Source organism: Triturus cristatus, chromosome 11 (assembly GCF_964204655.1).
Source record: "Triturus cristatus chromosome 11, aTriCri1.1, whole genome shotgun sequence".
Classification (NCBI taxonomy): Eukaryota; Metazoa; Chordata; class Amphibia; order Caudata; family Salamandridae; genus Triturus; species Triturus cristatus.
The window spans coordinates 1103638106-1103664384 of record NC_140594.1 but is presented as its reverse complement, the minus strand read 5'-3'; the positions used below and the strand labels follow the sequence as shown (position 1 = coordinate 1103664384).

At 46.7% G+C, this 26279-nt stretch overlaps 1 protein-coding gene across 1 annotated transcript in view; it reads left to right on the top strand.

The window, feature by feature from the left end:
- The window catches only part of CHRD (chordin), a 42504-nt gene extending 16437 nt beyond the window's left edge, over nucleotides 1-26067 (top strand). Inside the window, exons 10-23 of the mRNA XM_085635519.1 lie at nucleotides 2573-2720; nucleotides 3457-3563; nucleotides 5264-5380; nucleotides 6560-6716; nucleotides 10513-10754; nucleotides 13721-13834; nucleotides 16131-16343; nucleotides 16870-16963; nucleotides 17608-17655; nucleotides 18399-18502; nucleotides 19261-19363; nucleotides 21289-21443; nucleotides 22159-22249; nucleotides 23389-26067. Coding sequence (XP_085491645.1) covers nucleotides 2573-2720; nucleotides 3457-3563; nucleotides 5264-5380; nucleotides 6560-6716; nucleotides 10513-10754; nucleotides 13721-13834; nucleotides 16131-16343; nucleotides 16870-16963; nucleotides 17608-17655; nucleotides 18399-18502; nucleotides 19261-19363; nucleotides 21289-21443; nucleotides 22159-22249; nucleotides 23389-23456 — 1761 coding nt within the window. The 3' untranslated portion in view covers nucleotides 23457-26067. The remainder of the gene's footprint in view (nucleotides 1-2572; nucleotides 2721-3456; nucleotides 3564-5263; nucleotides 5381-6559; nucleotides 6717-10512; nucleotides 10755-13720; nucleotides 13835-16130; nucleotides 16344-16869; nucleotides 16964-17607; nucleotides 17656-18398; nucleotides 18503-19260; nucleotides 19364-21288; nucleotides 21444-22158; nucleotides 22250-23388) is intronic.
- The last annotated feature ends 212 nt before the right edge of the window (nucleotides 26068-26279 follow it).

Genomic DNA, 26279 nt, shown 5'->3' with positions numbered 1-26279 from the left:
GGTACCAGGGCGCGCACCGCACCGCTGCCCTGTGGAACCAGTGCACGGAGGGTACGTGTCACCACTGTGTGCACACTGCACTGTTCACCATTGCAACCTCACATAAACCACTCACTGTTGGAATGAGTGCATGCACAGAACCGCTCGGTGCTGCTGTCAGTGCACACACAGCACCACTAACAGTTGAACCTGTACACATGCCGTACAAATCACCATTCACCATTAAAATCGTGCACAGGCAAAACAACTCCCTATGGTACATGTGCGCACGACACAAATAACCAGTGGTACCCATATAGGCACATTGTGTCTTACTTTTGAACAGGATAGCACACACAACACCATTCAACAACAAAATCTATGTGCAGACAAAACAACCCCCATTAATGAGCGCTGAACCCCTCACCATTGGACACAGTCTGTTTGCACAAATCACCACGATACAGTGGAACCAATACACGCTGTATGTCACACCAGTCGAACAGGTGCACACATACAACGCTATTCACTAATGGAATCCGTGTGCACACTAAGCAACTCACCATTTGAACCAGTGCATACACAGAACGCCTCGGCGTTGTAATGAACCTCACGCAAAACCAACCACTGTTTGATTCAATACGCACAGAGAACCTCCGAAGACTGTGAAACAGTGCACACACAAACGTATTCTCCGTGATATCAGGGCACAAACAAACGTATTCTCCATGATATCAGGGCACACACAAACGTATTCTCCATGATATCAGGGCACAAACAAACGTATTCTCCATGATATCAGGGCACACACAAACGTATTCTCCATGATATCAGGACACACACACATGTATTCTCCATGATACCAGGGCACACACACATGTATTCTCCATGATATCAGGACACACACAAACGTATTCTCCATGATATCAGGGCACACACAAACGTATTCTCCATGATATCAGTGCACAAACAAACGTATTCTCCATGATATCAGGGCACACACAAACGTATTCTCCATGATATCAGGACACACACACATGTATTCTCCATGATACCAGGGCACACACACATGTATTCTCCATGATATCAGGACACACACAAACGTATTCTCCATGATATCAGGACACACACAAATGTATTCTCCATGATATCAGGACACACACAAATGTATTCTCCATGATACCAGGGCACACACAAATGTATTCTCCATGATATCAGGACACACACAAATGTATTCTCCATGATACCAGGGCACACACACATGTATTCTCCATGATACCAGGGCACACACAAACGTATTCTCCATGATATCAGGACACACACAAATGTATTCTCCATGATACCAGGGCACACACACATGTATTCTCCATGATATCAGGACACACACAAACGTATTCTCCATGATATCAGGACACACACAAACGTATTCTCCATGATATCAGAACACACACAAATGTATTCTCCATGGTATTAGGGCATACACATATGTATTCTCCATGGTATCAGGGCACACACACATGTATTCTCCATGGTATTAGGGCACACAAATGTATTCTCCATGGTATCAGGGCACACACAAACGTATTCTCCATGATTTCAGAGCACACACACATGTATTCTCCATGATATCAGGGCACACACACATGCATTCTCCATGATATCAGGGCACACACACATGTATTCTCCATGGTATCAGGGCACACACACATGTATTCTCCATGGTATCAGGTCACACACAAATGCAGTCTTCATGGTATCAGTGCACACACAACTCAAAGCTGGAATCATTACACAAAAAGAATCAGCGTTTCAGAAAATCGGCGCACACTATGGAATCACGAGTGCTTAGAACCTCGCTTCTTTGGAATTTGTGTTTGCACAACACCACCTGATATTTAAATCCTTATTAGCACCCTTGGAGCCAGCATCTCACCACTAAAGTCCGTGTGTGCACAACAACACTCGCTGTTGGAATCAGTGCACACACCAATTCCGCCAAAATAACAGAGTGCATGCACACATCCTTCAACTGACGTTAAGAATGTCCCTGTGGGGGACCCAAGGGAGGCTGCCATGGCCCTTGATCAGTGCTTAATTTGAGACAGTGGTTCCAGGTGCTCCCCACAGGCACTTTATTGTCAGCACTTATGACAGCTGCCACATGGTGGCACTGTTAGTGCAATTGAAAGATGAGCAGAACAACAGTTGTTTAATAATACAATAAACATTAAAAAAAACTAACATCAGCCGCCCGAGCCAATCTTATAGATTTGGGGGCGCGACCAGTCTGAATTGTCACACAGTGTGCTGGTTAGCAGTTGTGTAGGTAGTCATTGGCAGCGCTGGCAGTGCTAATGAGTCTTGCAAACTTTAGTGGCCTCCTGCAAGAGAGACCTTGCACTTATTGTTTTGACAAAGTAAGCACTGCCCTTGATAGTTTTACGTCACTCTAAGGTTGCTCTGCCTCAGTTCGGGTTGGCAGTGAAGCTGGGCCTCGTGCTCAGCCTGGCAGCTCCTGTCCGCCTTCTCTGGACATCCTGGTGGCTGTGTATGTGCTTCTCCACCTAAACCTTTCTTTCCCCCTTGACCTCAGGACCAGGACTTTGCCGAGGTGCTGATGGACCTGTCAGCACAGGAGTTGTACCTGCTGGCCCACCGGCAGCTTCGCATCACCCTGGAAACGGAAGGGAAGCAGAGTCACCGGATATCCGGTTACATCACGGGGAAGAAGACCTGTGACAGTAAGTGGCAGCGTGCTGACGGCTGGGAGCGTGGTTACGTCACAAACACTGACACGTGGCTGAACTGGCAGAGAGAGTGCGTGTGAGGGCCTAGCAGACAGGGGGCGCTGTGGGTTATATTTTAAGAGCTGAGTTGGAAGATTGTAAATTTGAAGGCCCAACAGACAGGGGGCGCTCTGGGTTATAATTTATTTTTAAGAGCTGAGTTGGAAGATTGCAGAAAGCATATGTGGAACTTTACAAAGAGATACTGGGGCTGCCTAGAGATGTATCTGATGTTCTGTGATTGATTTTTTATAAATCTGTACATGAAGCAATACAATACCAATAGACTGGGAGAAAGAAGATGCATATGGCGAGAGTGGAGTTTATAGAATATCTTCATATAGTAAGTGTGAAACTCCATGCAGGCAGGATGCAAGTGCAAATTGAGGCAGTACAATTTTCCGGAGGGAGAGAAGAGTTGCATGTAGGGAGCAGGACTTCATGATCGGATAGAATGTATGCAGGGAGAATGAACTGCACTTAGAATGGGTTGGGGCTGCATGAAGGGGGGGTTGAGGGGGTGCACACAAGGAGGCTCAGGATTGGGAGTTGTGTTGCACAACGAAGGTCCTGTGTTGAGTGAATGGAGTCCTCCATGTTGAAGGTAGGGGGCTACGTCAAGGTGGTGGGTTTTACTTCATCGCTCTGCTGCTGGCATCATCATCATCACGTTTCTGTCTTCCTCTTTCAGCCATCCAAAGTGTTTTATCTGGAGGAGATGCCCTGAGTGCCACCAGAACTGGAGCTGTCGGGTCTGCCAAGTTCACTCTGTACGATAATGGGACGCTGGAGTACCAGGTATGCGTGCGGCATGCCTTGGTGTAGCCCGTGGTCGCTGAATGGTCAATACTATGTCACAGCTGCAGCCTGTGCCAATGGGTACCCTAGCTTTTTGCTGTGCCAATACCTTTACTGTAGACAAGCATTGGGTAGGACCAGTACCATCATTGTGGTCCCCTGGATATATATGGGCAGTGAGCTGGCAATGCCTTCGTTGTGTGTCTGTGGAGATCTGGGAAATGGGCAGTGCCACATACTTCATTGGGCCTCACTGGGTATCTAAACACCGGATAGTGCGCTCACTGTACACACCAAATAGGTAGTGCCAATACTTTCTTTGTGTGCCATTGAGTAGCTGCACGTTTGGCAATGCCAGTGTCTTCACCATATGCCTCTGGATATCTGAGCATTGGGTAGCGCCAATCCTTTTAACCTCTGCCTCTGGTTACCTAAGCCTTGTGAGGTGCCTGTGCCTTCACCATCTGCCTACGGGTATCTGAGCATTCTACAGGGCCCATCCCAGGGTGTTTGGATACTGTGTATGAAAAGCCATACATATGTGTCTATATGAAGTTACAAGCAGTAGTTTGTATGTTCTTTTGACCCCTGAGACCTACTCCTTACAACTGATGCTCTTCCAGGTGCCACACATTGGCTAGGGATAGCGGGCTCTCCTCTCTGATGGTGAGTTTATGCCAGTCCAGTGAGGTCGCATGGGGTCTCCAGTTCTCTCTTTCCCATGTGTCTAAAGATGCTTTCTGGTTTACACGGGTCCAGTGAGGTCACCTGGGGTTTCCAGTTCTCCCTTTCCCATGTGTCTAATGATGCTTTCTGGTTTACACGGGTCCAATGAGGTCACATGGGGTTTCCAGTTCTCCCTTTCCCATGTGTGTGATGATGCTTTCTGGTTTACACGGGTCCTGTGAGGTCACATGGGGTTTCCAGTTCTCCCTTTCCCATGTGTGTGATGATGCTTTCTGGTTTACACGCGTCCAATGAGGTCACATGGGGTTTCCAGTTCTCCCTTTCCCATGTGTCTAATGATGCTTTCTGGTTTACACGGGTCCAGTGAGGTCACATGAGGTTTCCAGTTCTCCCTTTCCCATGTGTGTGATGATGCTTTCTGGTTTACACGCGTCCAATGAGGTCACATGGGGTTTCCAGTTCTCCCTTTCCCATGTGTCTAATGATGCTTTCCGGTTTACACGGGTCCAGTGAGGTCACATGGGGTTTCCAGTTCTCCCTTTCCCATGTGTCTAATGATGCTTTCTGGTTTACACGGGTCCTGTGAGGTCACATGGGGTTTCCAGTTCTCCCTTTCCCATGTGTGTAATTATGCTTTCTGGTTTACACGAGTCCAATGAGGTCACATGGGGTTTCCAGTTCTCCCTTTCCCATGTGTGTGATGATGCTTTCTGGTTTACACGGGTCCAGTGAGGTTACATGGGGTTTCCAGTTCTCCCTTTCCCATGTGTCTAATGATGCTTTCTGGTTTACACGGGTCCAGTGAGGTTACATGGGGTTTCCAGTTCTCCCTTTCCCATGTGTCTAATGATGCTTTCTGGTTTACACGGGTCCAGTGAGGTTACATGGGGTTTCCAGTTCTCCCTTTCCCATGTGTGTAATGATGCTTTCTGGATAACACGCGTCCAATGAGGTCACATGGGGTCTCCAGTTCTCTCTTTCCCATATGTCTAATGATGTCTTCTCTTTGACAGGTACAAGTGGCCGGGACGAAGTCAGAAGTAACTGGGATCACTCTGGAGACTAAACCTAGGAGGAAAACCAGACGCAATGTCTTGCATGACATGAGCGGAGACTACAACAATGGGCTGGTGAGCACTGATAGGGGGCAGAAACATTAGGATGGCACAAGGATGCACACTGGGGGTGGTCTTAAGAGATTGCTGAGAGAATGTTGGTAGCAGGCCAGAGACTAAAAGTGTGTTTGTGTGAAAAATTATCGTTGGGGTCATGTGTGAATTGTTGGAATGCAATGAAAACATTTAAGTTCATTTGCTGGCCTTTGGGACTTCAAACTCCCTGAAATAGACACAACAGCCGATGCCATAAAAGGTAACAGTCTCAAGTATCTAGAAGCAATTAGGTTGTACATTGCGTGCTCTACAAATACAATGAATCACATGCTAGTAGAAGTGAGAGAAGCCGCTGTGAGAAGGATTCATTTCACTGTCTGCAAAGACGCAGCCCGGGAAGACAGACAACAGCCTTCCTCTGTGTCCACCTACCAAAACTGGCCTCTCTGAGCCAGGTCTGTTTCAGGATTCTTAATACTGAGTATGTATATTACTCTGTGGCTCACAACTTTATCTGTTTCCCTTGAGGATCAGGCCCAGCTCAATTGATGCTGTAATGAGCTCATGTGGCCAGCCCACACTACTCCTAAATCCGTTTAGTAATTCATCACCCTCAAATGTGCTGACATCTGCAAAGCCGCCACTTGGTCTACAGTAGACACATTTATTAAACAGTAAAAGGGATTCCACCGTGTCTTCCAATCAGCACTGGAAAGAGAAGTCATACTAAAGGCTTTTAGTTAAAGGCCACCATTCAGGCCCAGATTATATCCTTTGTGCAGATAAACGCATGACAAACTGTTGCACCTCATTGTGGTTTATATATGTACTGATTCTCAAGAGCGCATTGGTGATCTCAGCTGGTTGGTCCTTCGTATCTAAGGAAGCGTGTAGCTAGTTTATCATCTTTAACATGCATTAGAAACTGCAATCATTCAGTAGAGCAGGCTGGATATCCACTGATGTACTTTTACACAAGGTCATTGTTTCATCATGTGAAACACCCATTCTCCCCACAGACTGGTAACAACACACATTTCTAGAATACCTTTCATGAGGACATTGTTTACCAAGTTAGCTGGTGGATGTCATTAACCTTTTTATGTCCGGATGAGGACAACTCTGGAGTGAATGCTGCAAAGATGAGTCAATGTTGCATAGTTGACCAAGTGCATGGTTGTCCATTTGTTTTTTTAGGCCTCCGGCGTGTGGGAGGAGATGAATGCGCGGGATCTGCACATGTTACTCCAGAGCGAACTTTTCATCAACGTGGCGACCAAAAACTACGAAGAAGGAGAACTGAGGGGCCAGATCACATCTCTTCCCTACAGCGGGCTGTGGGCCCGATATCAAGGTAAATTGATGTCCAGAAAAGTCCCTCAGTGGTCACAACTTTATTTTATATCGTTACCCCGATTAGGAGTGATAGGGAGAACCTTCAGCCCACCTGTAGCATCACCTGCCTGTGGTAGGATGAGGAGGGTTTTGTTGGTGTTCAGGGGATAATCATGGCCCTCAGTGAGAGGTGATGAAGGCTTGGATGTTGTGGAGTCTGACAATGACCCTGGCTCTGCTGGGGATGAGGAGGGCTCCTGGTGGTGTTCAGGGGATAATCATGGCCCTCAGTGAGAGGTGAGGAAGGCTTAGATGTTGTGGAGACTGACAATGACCCTGGCTCTGCTGGGGATGAGGGTGGCTCCTGGCGGTGTTCAGGGGATAATCGTGGCCCTCAGTGAGAGGTGAGGAAGGCTTAGATGTTGTGGAGACTGACAATGACCCTGGCTCTGCTGAGGATGAGGGTGGCTCCTGGCGGTGTTCAGGGGATAATCATGGCCCTCAGTGAGAGGTGAGGAAGGCTTGGATGTTGTGGAGACTGACAATGACCCTGGCTCTGCTGGGGATGAGGAGGGTTCCTGGTGATGTTCAGGGGATAATCATGGCCCTCAGTGAGAGGTGAGGAAGGCTTAGATGTTGTGGAGACTGACAATGACCCTGGCTCTGCTGAGGATGAGGGTGGCTCCTGGCGGTGTTCAGGGGATAATCATGGCCCTCAGTGAGAGGTGAGGAAGGCTTAGATGTTGTGGAGACTGACAATGACCCTGGCTCTGCTGGGGATGAGGAGGGCTCCTGGCGGTGTTCAGGGGATAATCGTGGCCCTCAGTGAGAGGTGAGGAAGGCTTGGATGTTGTGGAGACTGACAATGACCCTGGCTCTGCTGAGGATGAGGATGGCTCCTGGTGGTGTTCAGGGGATAATCATGGCCCTCAGTGAGAGGTGAGGAAGGCTTAGATGTTGTGGAGACTGACAATGACCCTGGCTCTGCTGAGGATGAGGAGGGCTCCTGGTGGTGTTCAGGGGATAATCATGGCCCTCAGTGAGAGGTGAGGAAGGCTTGGATGTTGTGGAGTCTGACAATGACCCTGGCTCTGCTGAGGATGAGGGTGGCTCCTGGCGGTGTTCAGGGGATAATCGTGGCCCTCAGTGAGAGGTGAGGAAGGCTTGGATGTTGTGGAGACTGACAGTGACCCTGGCTCTGCTGGGGATGAGGGTGGCTCCTGGCGGTGTTCAGGGGATAATCGTGGCCCTCAGTGAGAGGTGAGGAAGGCTTGGATGTTGTGGAGACTGACAGTGACCCTGGCACTGCTGAGGATGAGGAAGGCCTGTGTGTGGGGAGCGACCTGGGTCGCTCTTTTGGAGAGAGTTGAACCCCCGAGAGCAGATGAAGCATCCTTGAGCTGTCAGCGCCGAGACAATCCCGGAAAGCAGTCAGTGTCCCGGAGAGACGCAGCTGCGCCGGACGGTCTTATGGGGGCAGTTATTAGCTCCATTCGGATCATGTCAGAGGTAAAGTGGGGTAACTAGCATGGAGGAGGGGAGAGGACATGCAGACACGGAGGAGGTCCAGGCTGAGTGGAGAAAAGATGAAGAGAGGGAGGGAAAAACTCAGAGAGAAGGTAACAGCATAGACAGAGACAGACATGAGAATAGACTACAATATAGAATTGAAAAAGGGCGAAACCTGAGTAAAGGGGAGGAAGAGACAACAGATGAAAGTACGTACAGAGCATGGAAGAGAGATCCTGGAAAGGTAGAACAAAAGAAGGAGAGGTTGAGGTAGAGAGTTATATCCCGAGGAGAGAAAAATGGAAACAAAAGGAGTAAAATAGAAAACTAAATGAAAAGGAGGGGTAAAGAAACAGATATATACTTTCAGAGAAAGAGAGCGCTGGGGGAATAAAAGCAGGGAAGGAAAGGGGAAAAACATACTGAAGAGTGAGAAAGAGAGAGAGCAGAAGGCAGATACAAAAAGGACAAAAGAAGTCGAAGCGAGGGAAAGAAAGCTGGAAGATATGCACAAGAGATCGCTGAAAGGAGCAAATGAGACAGAGAGTAACATAGACAACAAATTAAGCAATTGGGTTGAGACCAGGGGAGGCGAGGAAAGCCTGAGCGAAAGATAACTTTCTCTGAATTTGGGGGGAGGGAGGTGTGGGGGGCAGAGAGAAAAAACCTGAATGTCTGAGAGAGTGGGAGGATGACCGAGTACATATGACAGAGAAATGGGAGAAATAACAGAAGAAAAGAGAGACTGGGAGAGAGGGGTAGGACAAATGGGTAAGAAAGGGGAAAGTCATATGAGTCAAAGTCAAAAGTCAAAGTGGAAGAAAATTAGCGCTCGCGCGGAGAGAGTAAAAGAGAGAGAGCAGGAACGAGAGAGAAAGAAATAAAGGAAAGAAAGACACGAGGGAAAATGAAGAACATCATGTGAAAGAGAAAGAGAAGTCAAGATGCTACAAGACAGAGAAGTTGCGGGTGGATTAGAGCATTAGACGGCCGTGTAGCGCTGCAGAGACAGGCAGGCTGAGCGCGCGCCCATCACATCTGGCCTTGATTTTCCGTCCTGACACGCTGATCCTATTTGCTGGCACAGATGGTCGCATTCTTGGCTGAAGTTTTCCGAGATGTTCAAATTATTCTTTGAAATTCCTTGTTTGAAATCCTTGGCCGCGGCTCCGGCGTCAGAGTGCGGCTGACCAGCAGAGCTGTCACTGGCTGCGGCGTCAAGCCGTCGCCATGGCAACGTGGGCCAGGGTACCACGGAGCCTGATACTGTAGGAATGAGGATAGACGGGTTCCCGTGTTTAGAGAGGAAGGCATGCCAGCAGTAAGGCCTGTAACGAGTCCTATCCGTTAGCAGGGCACTTGTCCCCGAAAACGGCCCCACAGGGGTATCCTTCGACAGGGAACGGTATTGACAAGCCCTCTTGTCAGGAAGGATGGACACACACACGAGGTTAGCAGTGGTGAGGGTCCCTTCCAAACTAGCGTGGGCAGTCATGCAGTGGGCAGTGGTGGGGCCCTTTCTGAATACATATGGGCAGTCATGCAGTGGGCAGTGGTGGGGCCCCTTCTGAATACATATGGGCAGTCATGCAGTGGGCAGTGGTGGGGCCCCTTCTGAATACATATGCGCAGTCATGCAGTGGGCAGTGGTGGGACCCCTTCCAAATACATATGGGCAGTCATGGATTGGGCAGTGGTGGGGCCCATATGGAATACATATGGGCAGCTATGCAGTGGGCAGTGGTGGGGCCCCTTCTGAATACATATGGGCAGTCATGCAGTGGGCAGTGGTGGGGCCCCTTCTGAATACATATGGGCAGTCATGCAGTGGTGTGGGGCTCCTTCTGAGGACATATGGGCAGTCATGCGGTGGGCAGTTGTGGGACCCCTTCTGAATACATATGGGCAGTCATGCAGGGGGCATTGGTGGGGTTCCTTCTGAATACATATAGGCAGTCATGGAGGGAGCTGTGGTGGGAACCCCTCCTGAATTAATGTAAGAAGTAACGGGGTTTACTTTAACTTGAAGCTGGCAGTGGGAGGTAACCCCTTATGACTTCTGGTTGGCAGTAGAGGGTGTCCTATGTGAGTGTAGATTCGCAATAGTGGGGTTCCCTTCCTTTTCAAGCTAGCAGCTTTGGTCATTTCTTAAAGATGATTCTGTCAGAGGCGCAGTTATATCACCTTTCCAGTGGTGTGGTCCAGTCCTGTCCTGTCTCTCATAGAGAGGCCTCTAACCCGCACCTCCAACCCTCACCGTGCCCGTGCTGCGTATCTCACCTTCTCCGTTTGATGTCTTTCCACAGAACTGCCCATCCCCCTGGCAGGCCAGTTCGTCATCCCCCCTATCCGCACTGCCTCAGCGGGCCATGCCTGGATCTCCTTGGATGAGCACTGCCACCTGCATTACGAGATTGTGGTCACAGGCCTGGGCAAGCCCGACGATGCCACGCTGAATGCCCACCTGCACGGCTTCGCCGAGATCGGAGAGACGGACGAGAACAGACAGGAGTACAAGCGTCTGCTAAAGGGCTTCTACGGGTCCGAGGTGAGGGGGTATGCACTGAAGGGAGCAGTGCTTAATTTGAGCCGGTGGTTTCCGGTGCTGGGCACCAGCACTTAATTGTCAGCACAAGCACTTATGACAGCTGCCACATGGTGGTGCTGTTCGTGAAATTCAAAGATGAGCAGAGCAACATTTGTTTATTAATTCAATATACATTAAAAACACTAATACCAGCCACCCAAGCCATTCTTATAACTTTGGGGGCCTCGAACAGTCTGAATTGTCATACTTGTAGGAGTGTGATGGTTAGTAGTTGTGTAGGTACTGTCATTGACTGCACTGGCAGGGACAATGGGCAGTGCAAGCAGCGGTGGCCTCCTGACGAGGGCCCTGGCACATGTTGTTTTTGCAAAATAAGCACTGGAAGGGAGGAGCCCTGGGGTACAGAAAGTGGAGTACCAGGGCTGCAAGGGTGCACAGCTGTGCAGTCAGAAGGCCTGCAAAGAGTGAACCGTCACCTGAGACAGTAACACGCCCGCGGGCAGGGCGGCGTCTTAGGCCAGTTGGTGGCGGTGGGGCTGGGCCATAGCATGCTCCCCGCCCGGTCAGTGCTGGTAACTCGACAGGGGGGAGAGACAGGATTCCCTTCTGGAAAAGAAGTCTCCACCGTGACACAGCAAACCCTGGGAAACGTGTGTTTTGGCATTCCCAGCACAGCTGTCTGTGTGCAGAGAAATAAACACAGTGAAGGAGTGGAGGGTGAAGCAGGGGGGGCGGGGAGGGACACTGAGAGAAGGAGGTGCAATGCGATGGAGTGAGAGAGGGAATAAAGGGTAGTGGAGAGTTAGGTGGATGAGAGAGGAAAGCAGGGAAAGGGGTGGTGAAGGTTTCAAGGGAATGGGGGGGGGGTTGGGGTTAGGGGTTTGAGAGAGAAATGGGACCCGATGAGGCTCAAATGCCAAATCTCTCAATCATGATTGGTTGGGCCGCAACTGAGAGCTCTGGAGTTAAGACTCAAGGCCATGCGGGTTTCTCACAGTGCCCATCAGTGAGGCAAAAAGATCATAAAAACAATGTAAAATGTACTTACCTACGTTTCCTCCTCCATGTTTTCTTCTTCCTTCTTGAAGCGGTGGCACCTCATGGAGCCGCAGCCAAACCCCTTCTCCAAATCCCGATGCTGCTCTCATGCTGCTGATGAGCAGCATGAGAGCAGCACTAGGATTGGCTGGAGCGGGCTGCCTCGACGCTCCAGCAGGCACAGGGGGCCTGTGCCTGCTCTCCACCCAGCTGTCTGAGACAGCCAGGTGGAGAGGTTAACACTGCGCATGTCAGGCTGGCCGTCGCAAGGTAGCCGGCCTAAGTGACATGCGCAGTGTAAACTGGGGAGTGTGCACCTCTCCCCCTGCTGGCAGTCAGCAGCAATGCCCCGCCGCCAAACTTTGATCAGGCTGGGAGCAGCGAAAAATAAAATGGTAATTAATTTTTTTGCCTTTTTATTTTTCACTTGGCAGCAGGGGGGGGGTCGACTCTCCTCCGCCCTAATGGTTGGAGGTGGGGGGGCACCGATGGTAGTAGAGCAAATAAGGGTGGAGATGAGATGGTAGTGAGACCAGGGAGATGGGAGAGAGGGACAGAGAGTAAGTAGACGGAAGGACACCTGGAGGGAGGGAGGGAGGGAGGGAGGGAGAAAGGGTGGGTGTAGGCAGAGATGGATGGAGGGGTTTTGGACGAAGGTGGAGAGTGATGAAATAAAGATGGAGCAGCACAGAGAGTGGCGAAGAAAGAAGAGGGGTGGAGGTGGAGAGGAGAGGGAAGACCTAAAACTAGAAGAGTAGAAAGATGAAAGAACCAGTAGGGTAGGAGGGCATGGAAGAAGAGATATTTGGCGCTAGAGGAGGAACGGTACGAACAAAGGAGAGACAATGGGGGCAGATGAAATGAGGAGGGGGTGGAGGATGAAACTAAAATAGGACAGGAGAGAGCGAAGGAGGTAACACGCAAGAAGGGTGTAGAGAAAGTAGGGGAGGGGGTGTAGTGGAAAGAGTCGGAGAGGGCTTAGTACAGGGAGAAACAGCATGGAATGTACAGATATAAATTATAGTCAATTCTGACTTCTTTAATGCCTGTTTACATAATTCAAAACAAACTCTGGCAGGGCCTGGGAGGCCTGACGTGCCAATTAAAGTGAAGATGATGAAGGGGAAAGATATGGAGGAAGAAGAGAAACATGAGGGGGACAGGAGGAGAGTGGGAGAGAAAAGAGAGAAAGATGCATGTAGGGATGGAGGGAGAGAGAAACACGAAAGCGAAATGAAACAGAGAGATAGATGCGCCAGAAAAAAGAAAGAAGAGGGGCAAAGAGTAACATAACGAGATGGGAGGGCCATGAAGTACAGGGAGAAAAGAGGGTAGGCAATGGGGAGTATAAGAGTGAAAGAATGGGAGCACAGGGTAGGTAGCCATAGAGGGAAAAATACACATCTAAATTAAAAAAAAAGGTAGAAGAGCAAGAGAAGGGAACTCAGAGCGTTTGAGTGATGGGCAGAAACAAGAGAGACCGCAAGAGAAAGTGAGCGAGAGACAAAGCGAAGTAGATAATGCAGTGGAGACAGAGAGGAGACAAGGTAACGTGTTAAAGGTAGGAGAAGTGAGAGAGGAAGAGATAGACAGGGAAAGAGCAGCAGAAGAGGAATCTGTGCATTAGAGAGGTGAGCGAAGCACATAGAAGAAGTAGAAAAGGTGAGAGAGGGAAGAAGGAAGGCAGAGACAGAAAATACAGGGCAGGGGAGACCTGGAGGCAAATGAGATAGAAGCAAAGAGTAAGGACAAAGGAGGGTCATAGACAGGAGAGGTCATGTGTGAAATACGCTGGATAGAGCACGGGTGAAGGATGGACCCTTAGAGTGAGAGCAGGGCAGATCCCGGAGAGCGGTGTAGGGCTCTCAGGGCAGATGGGAGGTGTTGGAGGTAAACCGTGCACTCATTCCTCGCCTTCACTTTCGCAGGCTCAAGGCATCGTGAAGGACCTGGACAAAGACCTCCTGACTCACCTGGCCAAGGGCTCCGCCTTCATCCAAGTCAGCACCAAAGTGAACCCCTTGGGCGAGATCCGAGGCAGGGTGAGTACCACACATCTACCCTCTGCGGCAGGAAGCTGGGCTTCCCTGATCCCCAGGGACCTCAGAGGCTGACGGACACCAAGATGCACATTGGCTTTGGTGACTGAGGCCCCAGGCTGTTCATGTAATGTACATTTTTGCTGTGTTCAAAGAAAGTAGACTTTAGAGGGCCCTTAGGGGCAATACAAATTAAGGGCAAGTTTTGGTAGCCCACCATGTTGCCTACCTCGTGCCAATCCACAGATGTTCCCTTGTCTCCCTGCAAAAGTTAGAGGTTTGTAGATTTTATATAGTGCAGCTTATCACCCGTAAGTGCATCCAGGCACTGTCCATGGGCACGGGGAGATCAAGTGATTTGTCCAGAATCACAGGATGTTGCGCCAACGCTGAGACTCAAACCCGGATCCCCAACTCCTGCGCCACATTCTCTACCCTAAAGGGACCTCAGTAATAGGTCTTTATAAACTCTGGGCTTATAAACACCTTCGTTGTGGCTGCTTTGTGAATCGACCAATGCAGGGATTGCTTCATCCTGCTATGGGTGGTCACCTGGGTCATCACTAGCTTCGGTTGCCATGACTCCGTGGACCCCCCGCATCCCCACATCTGCTAATGCTTCCTCCCCTCCTAAGCAGCAATTGCTGTTCATGCACTGGTCAACTTAGGCTTGATAAAGGGAATGTTCTTTTGGCCAGATACCAGCACACGAAGCACAAAATCTTCAAGGGCCCCGGACTGCAGATGTAGGCTTGATATACAGTCTGTCACATATTCACTAACTGCATTTCAAAGGAATTTAGATTTGCTAGCACCTGGAATCAAAATCACATATAAAGTCTTGGGTTTGACCTGTAAATGCCTGAAAGGCAAAACCCCTTTATGCTTGGCCAACTGAGCTGGTCTACATTAGCCAACGCACACATTGCATTCAGCGGACCAGAAATGGCGAGCTGTTCCTAAAGCAAAACAAGATTTCCTGTTCACCCTCTGTGCTTAGAGAAGGTCTTTCACATCCACATTTTACCAGCACCATCACTTTTAAATTATCACAAGCTTAGGAAAACGTATGAATTTATCTGACCTATCCTGCAACCGATCATCGATTGTGAAGTTGTACTTTTTGGGAAACGTTGAGTGAGATTTGTTTGCAGTTTTCATACACAAGTTTTAAAATAAGGATTGAATCAACCATTGAGGGATGTGGATATTTTCATCAAAGCGCTCTTGTCGCCGAGCATGATGACTTCTTACATATACCCCTGTGGGGTCATCATTTCTTGGCCAGCAGCATCCTCAGCCATTTTCTCTCTTCTCCTGGATCTTCCGGGACCGCAACCCCTGAGATGGACAAAGTGCTCCAGATCGTTAATTGCTAATGACTTGGACAAGATTCAAAACCACAACATCCCTGCTGGACCTCAATGTGCACGAGCACCTACCTGCCTTTCCCCGCTGTCGTATTCTACTGTTTTACTCGTTAATTTTATAGGCAGAATTTCAATTGAGGATTTGATTTTTGCAAGAACCTCAAGTAGAAGGCATCTGTAGCATCCTCTTCCAACCATGCAGCCATACCTCTTCCTTGCTACAGATCTTATTATTTTCTGAAGACAGGCAACTCCTCCCTTGCAGCACTTCCTCAATCTCACTTGTGAGGACACTCAATGAGTCCAAACCCCAAACAGAAGTGTCTTGAACCCCGCTTGTCACTGACCATCCATCGGAGTAGTCTACATTCACGACAATTCTTTGAAAAATGAGTTATTAACATATTTAGGACCTCAAACACCTGTCCAAAGGCCGCTCTTATCTTTCACGAGCCTTTTTGTAGAACATAATGGGAGAACACACTCACAGCAAATGAGCTCTTTCCCCCCTCCATGATTTAATTCTCTGCCCTCAGTAAATATGGGCATTTGTTTTAACTCACCCGGACCCTTGGGATCATTGTTGGCCTCAGATACTTCATTAGGGAAGAGGGGGCTGTGATGTAATATAGGGTGTTGTGATGTCATTAAGGATGCTGTGATGTCATTAAGGGTGCTGCGATGTCATTAAGGATGTTGTGTTGCCATTAAGGGTGTTTTGATGCCATTAAGGGTGTTGTGATGTCATTAAGGGTGTTGTGATGTCATTATGGGTGCCCTGAATTTTCCCAGAGCACGTTGTGATTCTAAGTGTAAACTGAAGCCCATGAGGCTGAGCTGTGTCACCATCAGGGTTGCTCCATTTTGAACTTCCCTCACTGATCGCTCATGTTGCTACCATGTTCTCACCTTCTCGCCTTCACTTTCAGGTGCACATTCCCAACACCTGCGAGTCCGGCCGCCTGGCTGTGTCTCCCGGGGACTCTGATTATGAGTCCGAGGTTCTGGATGATGGGAAGCAAAGGGACCCCGAGGATCTGAAGAAGGACCCCAACTCCTGTTTCTTCGAAGGCCAAACTAGGGCCCACGGATCCAGATGGGCCCCTGAATATGACAGGAAATGCTCAGTGTGCAGCTGCCAGGTAAGCACATGACCTGCTGGGAGATCATCTCAGTCCAGGGCCCCCAATGTATTCAAGGGGCCCTTGTTCTATTGAATGCTGTAACATATGCAGAAATGTATGCAGATGATACTCTGTGGATATACAGCATTTGTTCCGCATCCTTGGTGCAGAAGGGCATTCAGCCAAATGTTCTGCACCACATAATTAAACAATGTAGCATATGCTGGTGGTGAAATGCTTGGTGTGAGAGACCAGAAAGAAGTGTCTATCAATGCGAGGGAATGGAATTTTAACTGATAATTTTCTCTCTTCCATCCCTTTCTCCATCCCTTCTTTCTTTTCTCTGATCCACACCTTTTGTTTTCATGTCTTCTCTGTTCCCCCTACTTCACCCTTTGCCCCTTTTCTTTCTCTCTTTGTTCTCTATCCCTCTCTCCTCCCTCTTTCTCTCTCTCTCTCTCTCTCTCTCTCTCCCTCTTTCTCTCTCTCTTTCGTTCCCTCTCATTCTCTCCCCCATGGCATCCCTCCCTTGTTCCTCTTACAGAAACGGACTGTGATTTGCGACCCCATCATCTGCCAGCCCCTGAACTGCACCCGTGTGGTCCAACCTGAAGGTCGCTGCTGTCCAGTCTGTGAAGGTAAGGACCCTCTTGCAGGTCAGAGGTCACAAAAGGGGTGAATTCTCAAGAGACTGAACCCAGGGGTCATCTAGAATAGAGCAGGGGGCTGGGTGTGCTCCAGGTGGGGTCTGATGTTTCTGGTAGAAATGGGCAGGTCGGAGTGAGATTTTCTTGCAAAAACGAAGGGGGAAGACACAAAGAACATGAAAAGCAGAGGTCATATGAGAGGAAAATATAGAGGAGCCAGATAAAGGTAAATAAGGTCCTTCTCCTATGAAAGTGTAGAAAGTGCACAGGAGGCCACATGAAAGGAGATTTTTCCACTCTGCCATTCCGGTCCTTGTCGGAGATCCTGATTTAGTTGGTTTCTTGTTCATCTCTATCACTATGTGCCTTTTTTGCCTGCTGCTTGGGATGCAGGTCTTCGAGTTGCCTTAGGTCAAGGCTACGTTGTGCCTGTTCACCTTCTTTCTGGGTTCTTGCTTTCATGGAGGATGGGAGATATGCAACAGCATCTTATCGGACGCTAATTTATCATAGACAAAGTGGTTCTTGTTCATCTCCCATCATCCTGGTCAATTTCCTCTCATGCTCCACCATCCCACTTTTTGTCTGGTTATTGATATTCCTTTCCTGACAGTCTTCTTCTCTCTCCTCCTCAGAGAAAAAAGAACTGAAGAAGGTGGAGAAACCAACATTGACAAATGAGGGTAAGTACTGTTCAAATTATGTCAATCAATCAATCAATCAATCAATCAATCAATCAATCAATCAATCAGGAGTTTGTTGGTCGGCGAATCCAAATTTTCCTTTTAAAACTACACGTAGGAGGTCTGACAGGTCTTGACAATATTAAGGTCATTGCCAGGAAACATTTACAGTATTATTGTTTTGGTCACTTTGTTAATTTTCATTGGTTCTGCCTCACACTACATTCTTCTTCCAATATCATGAGTAGGGTCAGCACCAGAACCCTTCTCTAAAATTAGGAACCTGTTGAAACCCAGTTTCTTTAACTAAGCTTAAGTTCCTGATTATCTACAAAACCCTTTCTCATTATCATGAGCCAGGTCCACCCTAGCTTGCTAATTGAATATCATGTGCCTTGTCACCTCCTAGGTGAAGGGTTCAATGCATTACCGGCTAATATCCCAATTTAAGCAATTGTTTTCTCCCTGGTTGAACAGTGACCGTTGTCTTAAAGCACAGAAGGAAGTGAACAACCTAAAGGCATCACACATTAGAGTTTCTTGTGTTAGCTTTTCCTCATGATTGTCTCTAAGGCTTTATAGCAGCACACTCACAAAACACTCTTTTAATATTATTAGACATAATCATATATATTCTTGTATAATCATGATGAAGCTGTGATGAGAATATTGACAATTCTAATGTAATATTATGAATTTTCATTCAGTAAATGATTAATATTTCTCCCTCTCTTGCATTTCAGGATGCTACTTTGATGGAGACAGGAGCTGGCGGTCAGCTGGCACTCGCTGGCACCCAGTGGTACCACCTTTTGGACTAATTAAATGCGCCATATGTACTTGCAAGGTAAGAAACGTGTAACAACCCAAAATTGCCCTATGTGCATATTGATGTCCTGCATGTTACTCCAGTTATCATTGGGCCTGTTGCCTCTATTGGCCTAGACAAAAAAACGTTTACTTTAATGAATCCCCCTCACGATCCCTAAGGCCCTCTAAAAAGTGTACCTAAGAGGTATATAGTTACCCTTACTTACCCTTCTTCCTACATCTGTACCTGCGAAGCCCTCCGTAGTTCCATTGCTCCAATGTAAATTACGTCTGCCTGCGGCATCCTCCTGACACGTGCAGTGTACATTCTCCCTGTGGGATGCTTTCTACATCTCACTCCTTGTGACTTACTGCCCATGGCACCAGTACTTAATTTGTAATTAAATAAGTGCCAGGGCCTTGTCAGGACACTTCTGCAGTTTGCCCCACCTATTGCCAATGTCAGCGCTACTACTGACAATTCAGACTTTTTATACATTAAAAATAACTACTTCCTGCCACCAATGCTATTCTTATTTGCTTTGGGCAACAGGTATTAGTCATTTATAATGTATATAGAATCATTAAACAACTGTTGTTGTCTTCATCAGCAAATTAGACAAACAGCACCACCATGTGGCTGGCTGTCATAAGTGCCAGCGTTGACAATTAAGTGCTGATGTCGAGCACCAGACACCACCGGGTCAAAATAAGCACTGCATGGCAAACACTCTGTACATACCCTCCTTGCTGTCGTTGACTCTCTCATGTAATAATCTCTTTGTTTTTCCATAGGGATCTACTGGTGAAGTCCACTGTGAGAAAGTGCAATGTCCGCGTCTCACCTGTGCTAACCCTGTTCGTGCTGCCCCCTCCGACTGCTGCAAGAAATGTCCAGGTAGGTTTATACTGGGACTAATGAAACCAGTGTTCTCCACCCTGCAGAACCTCCTGCTGTTCTTGTGCTCTAGTCCATTTACAGCTTTACTGAGGATCCTCAATACTGACCTGCAGCGCCCTCTGTTGGTGTGGTACTAAAATATCATCCGACATAAATATTGTGTGCTAAATATCGTCCACAAAATTATTGTCCCATTGAAGATAATATTAGAAAATGTACATCCAAATTTATGTCATTTGCATTCCTTACAAGCACAATAAGAAAAGCCTTAATGTCACGTCTGTACCATTTCATGTCCATTTCATGTGGCAATACTTTTGCATTTGATCTTCGGGACATCATATTTATGCCAGACTCTATGGCCCCGATTCACAGAACTAACTTTAGACAAAATCCTAAACTTACTACCATTTTGGTGTTCACAGAAGGCACTTACTCATTTTGGTATTCACAGAAGGCACTTACTCATTTCGGTATTCACAGAAATTAGGAGTCCTAACTTTAGGACTCCTAAATGCCTTCTGTGAATATTGAAAGTCTTAAAGCTAGGATTTTTCTCAGTTTAGGAATAGTAAAGTTAGGAGTCCTAACTTTACTACTCCTAAACTGAGAAACATCCTAACTTTAAGACTTTCGGTATTCACAGAAGGCATTTAGGAGTCCTAAAGTTAGGACTCCTAACTTCTGTGAATACCGAAATGAGTAAGTGCCTTCTGTGAATACCAAAATGAGTTAGTGCCTTCTGTGAATACCCAAATGGTAGTAAGTTTAGGATTTTGTCTTAAGTTAGTTCTTTAAATCAGGCCCTATTTCTGTCCACAACATTTTGACAGATAATCATGCTTACACATTGTTGTTCGAAGACTGGTGTCCATGCACTAAATAATTGTTGCACAAAGACTGATGTCCATGCACTATATAATCGTTGTTCGAAGACTGATGTCCATGCATTAAACATTGTTGCTCGAAGACTGGTGTCCATGCATTAAACATTGTTGTTCGAAGACTGGTGTCAATGCACTAAATACACATCCTAACCTACAACAATCAATGCAAATTCAGCACTGAGTATTAGAGATGGAGCAAATTAATGCTAGCCTGCAGAATCTACAGCTATTCCAATACTGAGGCATACATACAGCCCTATGAATGCACATTAATTGGGACGTAAATCATTAAGGGCCAGATGTACAAAGCTTTTTTGAGGACGCAAATGGCCCGATTTGCAGAATTGGGTCGTTTGCCACTGTAAAAAAAAAAAAAAAATTTACAAAGGCCCAATGTGCAATTTGGTAACCTATTACCGAATCGCAAATTGGGTTTGCGATTCGGTATTAGGAAGGGGCGTGTTTCGGGCTACTGCTTACACATAAAAAATGAAAAGAAAACTTTTCATTTATCTTTTTTGAAGCGCATCCCGTCCCCCACAAAAAATAGCTTTATTAAAAAGCAATCATAGATGTGGTGGTCTGCTGACCCCAGCAGGCTACCATCCCTGTAATTTTTGCGATTCCCAAAGGTTCGCAAACCTGGACCTACCTCATGAATCTTGATGAGGCAGGTTTATTTGCGACCCATTGGGAATCGCAAAATGTGTTAAACACACATTTGTGCATTGCTGTTTGCGATTACCAAATAGCGAATCGCAAAAATTTGCTATTTGGTAATCGCAAACACTTACCTTAGTACATCTGGCCCCAAGTGCTTTGAATGTGCTGTTCATTTACACAAAGCTCTGACAAATGACCAGAATTCTGACTAGCAGCATCCACTAATATTCCAGCATTAAAACCCATGTGCAGATTAATTAATGCACCAGAATATTGACCTACAACATCCACTCCAGGTCTTCTCATCTGAACTTGCTCACAGGTCGTTCATCGTGCATCTATACTTACCTTAACTTCTTTTCATTCTTCCAGTGGTCGAGAAGAGCCCATTTGAAATGACTGACATGATGCAGTCAGATGGGCCCCGGGCTTGCAAGTTTGGAAGGCACTGGTACCCCAACAACGAAAGCTGGCACCCCACCGTGCCTCCCTTTGGAGAGATGAAGTGTATAACCTGCTGGTGTGTGGTAAGTATCTCGTTGTCGATTAGAGGGTTCCTGTGCCTTACAATAAGGTGACCTTGTGATGGGAATGGTTCGATCATCTAGCGTTCACAGATTAATTAACAACATGGTAGCACTCACCCCCAAAGTTTAATTGTTGTAATGGCGCCTTTTGTCATTGAATTTCTAATTCACTCCAAACTGTCTTTAAATTTGATGGACTAAAATATAACTTTGAGAACTACTGGAGGATACGCTGAATTGCGGGCCAGGTGTGTTTGGTGCCTCAGTGGACTATCATGTCCAGGGCTTCTCTCCAGGGATCTGTGTTTGACTTCATAGTTACCCGTTGAAATCCTAGCAGGGCCCTCAGCATTTCATCCTTATGAGGTTAATAAATTGAGCACCATTGAGTTGGGTAAAAATAAATGTTGTTAATCAGTCCCAAGATGCCCTAATGGGTGAACATTTGCTTCATGTTTTAATATTCGAATAAAGATTAAGGTAAGCTAATATCCGGATCCTCCAAACAAAAGTCCATAAGTTCAGATAAAGAGTCATTAGGAAGGCTAATTTTGAAATACCTTATAAATGTTAGTGTATTAATGTACCATTTTTGCTCATCTCACTTTGTCCCCATTTTCTCTCCCTCCATCGCTTGCTCTCGCCTTTTCTTCCTTATACTTCTCTTTGTGCTTTCCTTCTCTGCCTCTCTTCCCCACTCTCTTCCTCTCTGTAGAATGGAGTGCCTCAGTGCAAACGCCAGGAGTGCACTGCGACGTCCTGCAGTAGTAACAAGCGTGAGAACAGGTGCTGCTCCAAGTGCAGAGGTCAGTATGTTCATGTCAGTCCGTGATGTGTACCCTACATTTGTGCAGTGAACTCTCTTGGTGTATGTGTTTGTGTATTTGAATCTAGGTTTGGTGGTAAGTCCATCCATCCATCATCCATCCATCCATCCATCCATCATCCATCCATCCATCCATCCATCCATCCATCCATCCATCCATCCATCCATCCATCCATCCTTCCATCCATCCATCCATCCATCCATCCATCCATCCATCCATCCATCCATCTCTCTCTCTCTCTCTCTCTCTCTCTCTCTCTCTCTCTCTCCCTCTCTCTCTCTCTCTCTCTCTCTCTCTCTCTCTCTCTCTCTCTCTATATATATATATATATATATATATATATATATATATATATATATATATATATATACATACATATATATGCCTACAGCCTCACAACATTTGCATTCCTTACAATAGGAAAAGCCTTAATGCCATGCCTATTTCATCTCATGCCCATTCCATGTCATGCCCATTCCATGTCTTGCCCATTTCTTTTTGTCCACTCCATGTCATGCCCATTCCATGTCTTGCCCATTTCTTGTTGTCCACTACATGTCATGTTCATTTCATTTCATGTCATGCCCATTTCTTGTTGTCCATTTCCATGTCTTGCCCATTTCTTGTTGTCCACTACATGTCATGCTCATTCCATGTCTTGCCCATTTCTTGTTGTCCACTCCATGTCATGCCCATTCCATGTCTTGCCCATTTCTTGTTGTCCATTTCCGTCATGCCCATTTCTTGTTGTCTATTCTATGTCATGTCTATTCCATGATGTGAAACCAGACTTATAGTATATGCCTGATCTCAGTAACATAGACAGCAGGTGCTTTGTGGTTTGAGTTGTGAATCTCTAGGTCCTTGATCATATGTGGCTTAAGATGTGTTGCTCTTTTTTTTACACTTCACTTCAGATGTATGTCGGTAATGTTGTGTTTGGCATCTCACCTGCTTCGGATAGTGATAGTGTATTACATGAGTCATTTGAGTCGTGTTTCGTTAACATTAAGCTTTAATGCTGCTTCTTATGTCTCTTACTACCGCAATATTTCACGTGTGGCTTATTATGTTTAATATGTGTTTGACCAAAGCCCCTTGTTGTCTTCTCCCTATAGAAAGCTCATTGGATGACGAGGGTGATAAAGCGAGAGATGATGTGCGTCGACCCACCTGGAGCTCTTAGAGCTGAAAGCTGTCAGAGAATGAGGATTGCTGCAAACAAGGGAGTCGAAGAAAGAATGAAAATCGGAAGCAAACAAAACACTTGTTGCTTCTAAACCTGAGCCTGGAAACATATTGACGAGACACTGGACTCCTGAAACTTCCCACTTGAGGGAAACTGTGATGCAACACTGCATTCATGCGAGCACCCACCTCACGTGAGGAAGAGGTGGATGATGAGGCGCTAGCTTCCTGTGAACTCTCTTGAATGGATGAGGGAAGTGTGACAAGATTCTAGACCCATTCTAACCGTTTCTGGTTGGAGGAGGCCAGAGGTGACAAGACACTGGATTTTTATAAAGCTCCTCTGATTGGAGGATGAGATATTTTAAGATGATGAACTCCCTCTGAATTGAGAGAGTGAGCTGTTACAGAGTACTTTATCTTGTCTGAAGGAAAAGAGGTGCCCGGACAAAATGTTGGACTTCCTCAGAATGGAAGATGGGCGATGTGGTTGTGTTAGTGGGCCTCAGCTCTACACCCAGACTTGCCAAAGAAATACGATTAGTAAATAAGATGTTCTACTTTTGGACTAAATCGAGATGCATTAGGGGTTCATTGTTACATCATATCCCTGCTTCTACCAAGGGGCAAGTACTTGCTCCCAGATGCAGCCGTATTGTGAGCCTCAGCTTCTAAGTGTAGGCTACTATCCCTCTGAACTTGCGTCAAAAGGCCTCCATCGTGCTTAGGAAGAGACAACTAGTGCTTTGAATGATCATTTCATACACGGATACCCTCTCCCACCTCAGCATGGGCTATTTATGCCTATGCTTGGACCAGTGTCTGCTCAAGCAGGGATGCACAGCCATGTTAAATGGCAGCCATAAGCAGCTGTCACCGGCCTCCTACGTTCAGGCTCCAGGAGTGATATCATTCTTACCAAGGGTGTTTGTACTACACAGTGATTCCTCTCTGTCTCTGGAAGTATCTGCAATTGGCCTCCTCCACAGAGGCAACTTGTTGTCTTCGTCATAGCACACAGTTGCAACTGAAAGATTTAGTTTAGAGGGTCCATGTCAGCAAAAAACTGCAAAAGGGCATGTTACATCATGGGTATGGACTCGCTTGCATTCTCAGACTCTCCTGCCCGCGGTTTGTCACCCACCTGCACACAAGCGCACATATACGCTGAGACATCGCTGGACACAAAAAGGCCCATGCACACACTCCCTGTACGACTTAGACTTTTTATCATGTGGCACTGGGGAAAACTTTGACACAGTGGCCAAGGATGAAGGAAAAGCTAGATACGCCCAGTATACATGCAATGACATGTAAGCAGATGTATACAGAAATGTAGAGACGCTGTCCATCAAGCAAGGAACCCTGATGCATCTTCACCAACCAACGCATAAAGAGACACGTTTGTAATGACTTACACATCAATGAAAGGGATGTAGGCTGGATCCTACCTCGAAAATCCTTAGAAGTACTCAATTATGGGCCATATTTCATACCGAGCGAGGCAAAAAATGAGGTGAGGGTGTGTGGACCAATCCCAACAAATGTCTTAAGGCCACCTTGTAAATATTGTAAATTGTTGTTTTTATTTTTTTATTTTTGTCTTGTTTATTTATCACGTCTGAGTGCTTGGGAAAAACCTTCACCTGTAAAGATTCTGTCTCTGAGGTGAGGAAGGCGCCTTCACGTCTGCAAAGTTGGACTCACAAACTTCTGAGATTGTTGCTCTAATGTAAATGTCCCATCAGTGATGGATGTTAACACACATGTAAAGGGCTCATCAGTTCATGATGACTGTGCACATTGATACGTCCCATGAGTGATAAGGTAATATCCGACATACATGTTAAAAGCTGTTATTGAGAAGCGATTGCCTATTAGATTCCAACAGCGATGGGCAGTCCACCACATGAAAATATTTCAAGACGAATAGTGGTCAGCGAGATATAGATTTCACCAGGAACAGACAATCCCCTACATATGCATATTCTAAGTGTAAGGCTTGAACAGAAACACATGAATTCTTCACCAGTGACAGACAGACCCATCCATGCACATTTTGCACAAGTAAGGAGTCCCCAAAAAATGACTCTAGTATTGATGGTTAATACCCTCTATGCAGGAATTCTAAAAGTGTTCAGGATAATTGGGGCATATATGACCCCACCAGAGATGGACAGACCATGGTCTGTAGAGAGTACATCAGCAAGTGGTGATTACACATGAAGAAACTCCATAAGTGAGGGACCATCCCCTCCTGTTAGACACCCCACCAGTGATGGTCTGTTACACATCCATAAAGTGCACTCTCACACATATGATGCCACCAGTTACTTGAGGCAGGATCTCACACGAAGAAGTCAATTTTCCATTATGCAAGAACTTGATCTTTAAGAGTAGGGATTCCTTCAGCGAGAGACTTCCCCAATGACTTCTTTTGGAGATAAGCTGCCTCCAACCCATCAGTAGAATGTCTCTGCTACAATTAATGGACGATCGTGTGTGTGCACAGACTTATCAATGAGACGAGGGGGTGCTTCTGTCTGTAAAGATGTTGCTACTGTTTATTATGTATTTATTAAATGTGAAATAAAACAAAATGAAATGCTAGCGAGTATTAATGTCATCACTTCTAAAGAGGCGAGCCGCAGAGGTCTTCTCTAGAAGGTTTTATCGGCCACCTGAGTTTTTAACTCAAACCTAGTCTTGTTGTATAAGATTGAGCCTATCGGCATGAGTGGGTGACCCCGACATTCTTCACCTTCCTGACTGAGTACCCTTGAGATGTAGAGTTCAGCATGACTTATTCTTCCTCCCCCTA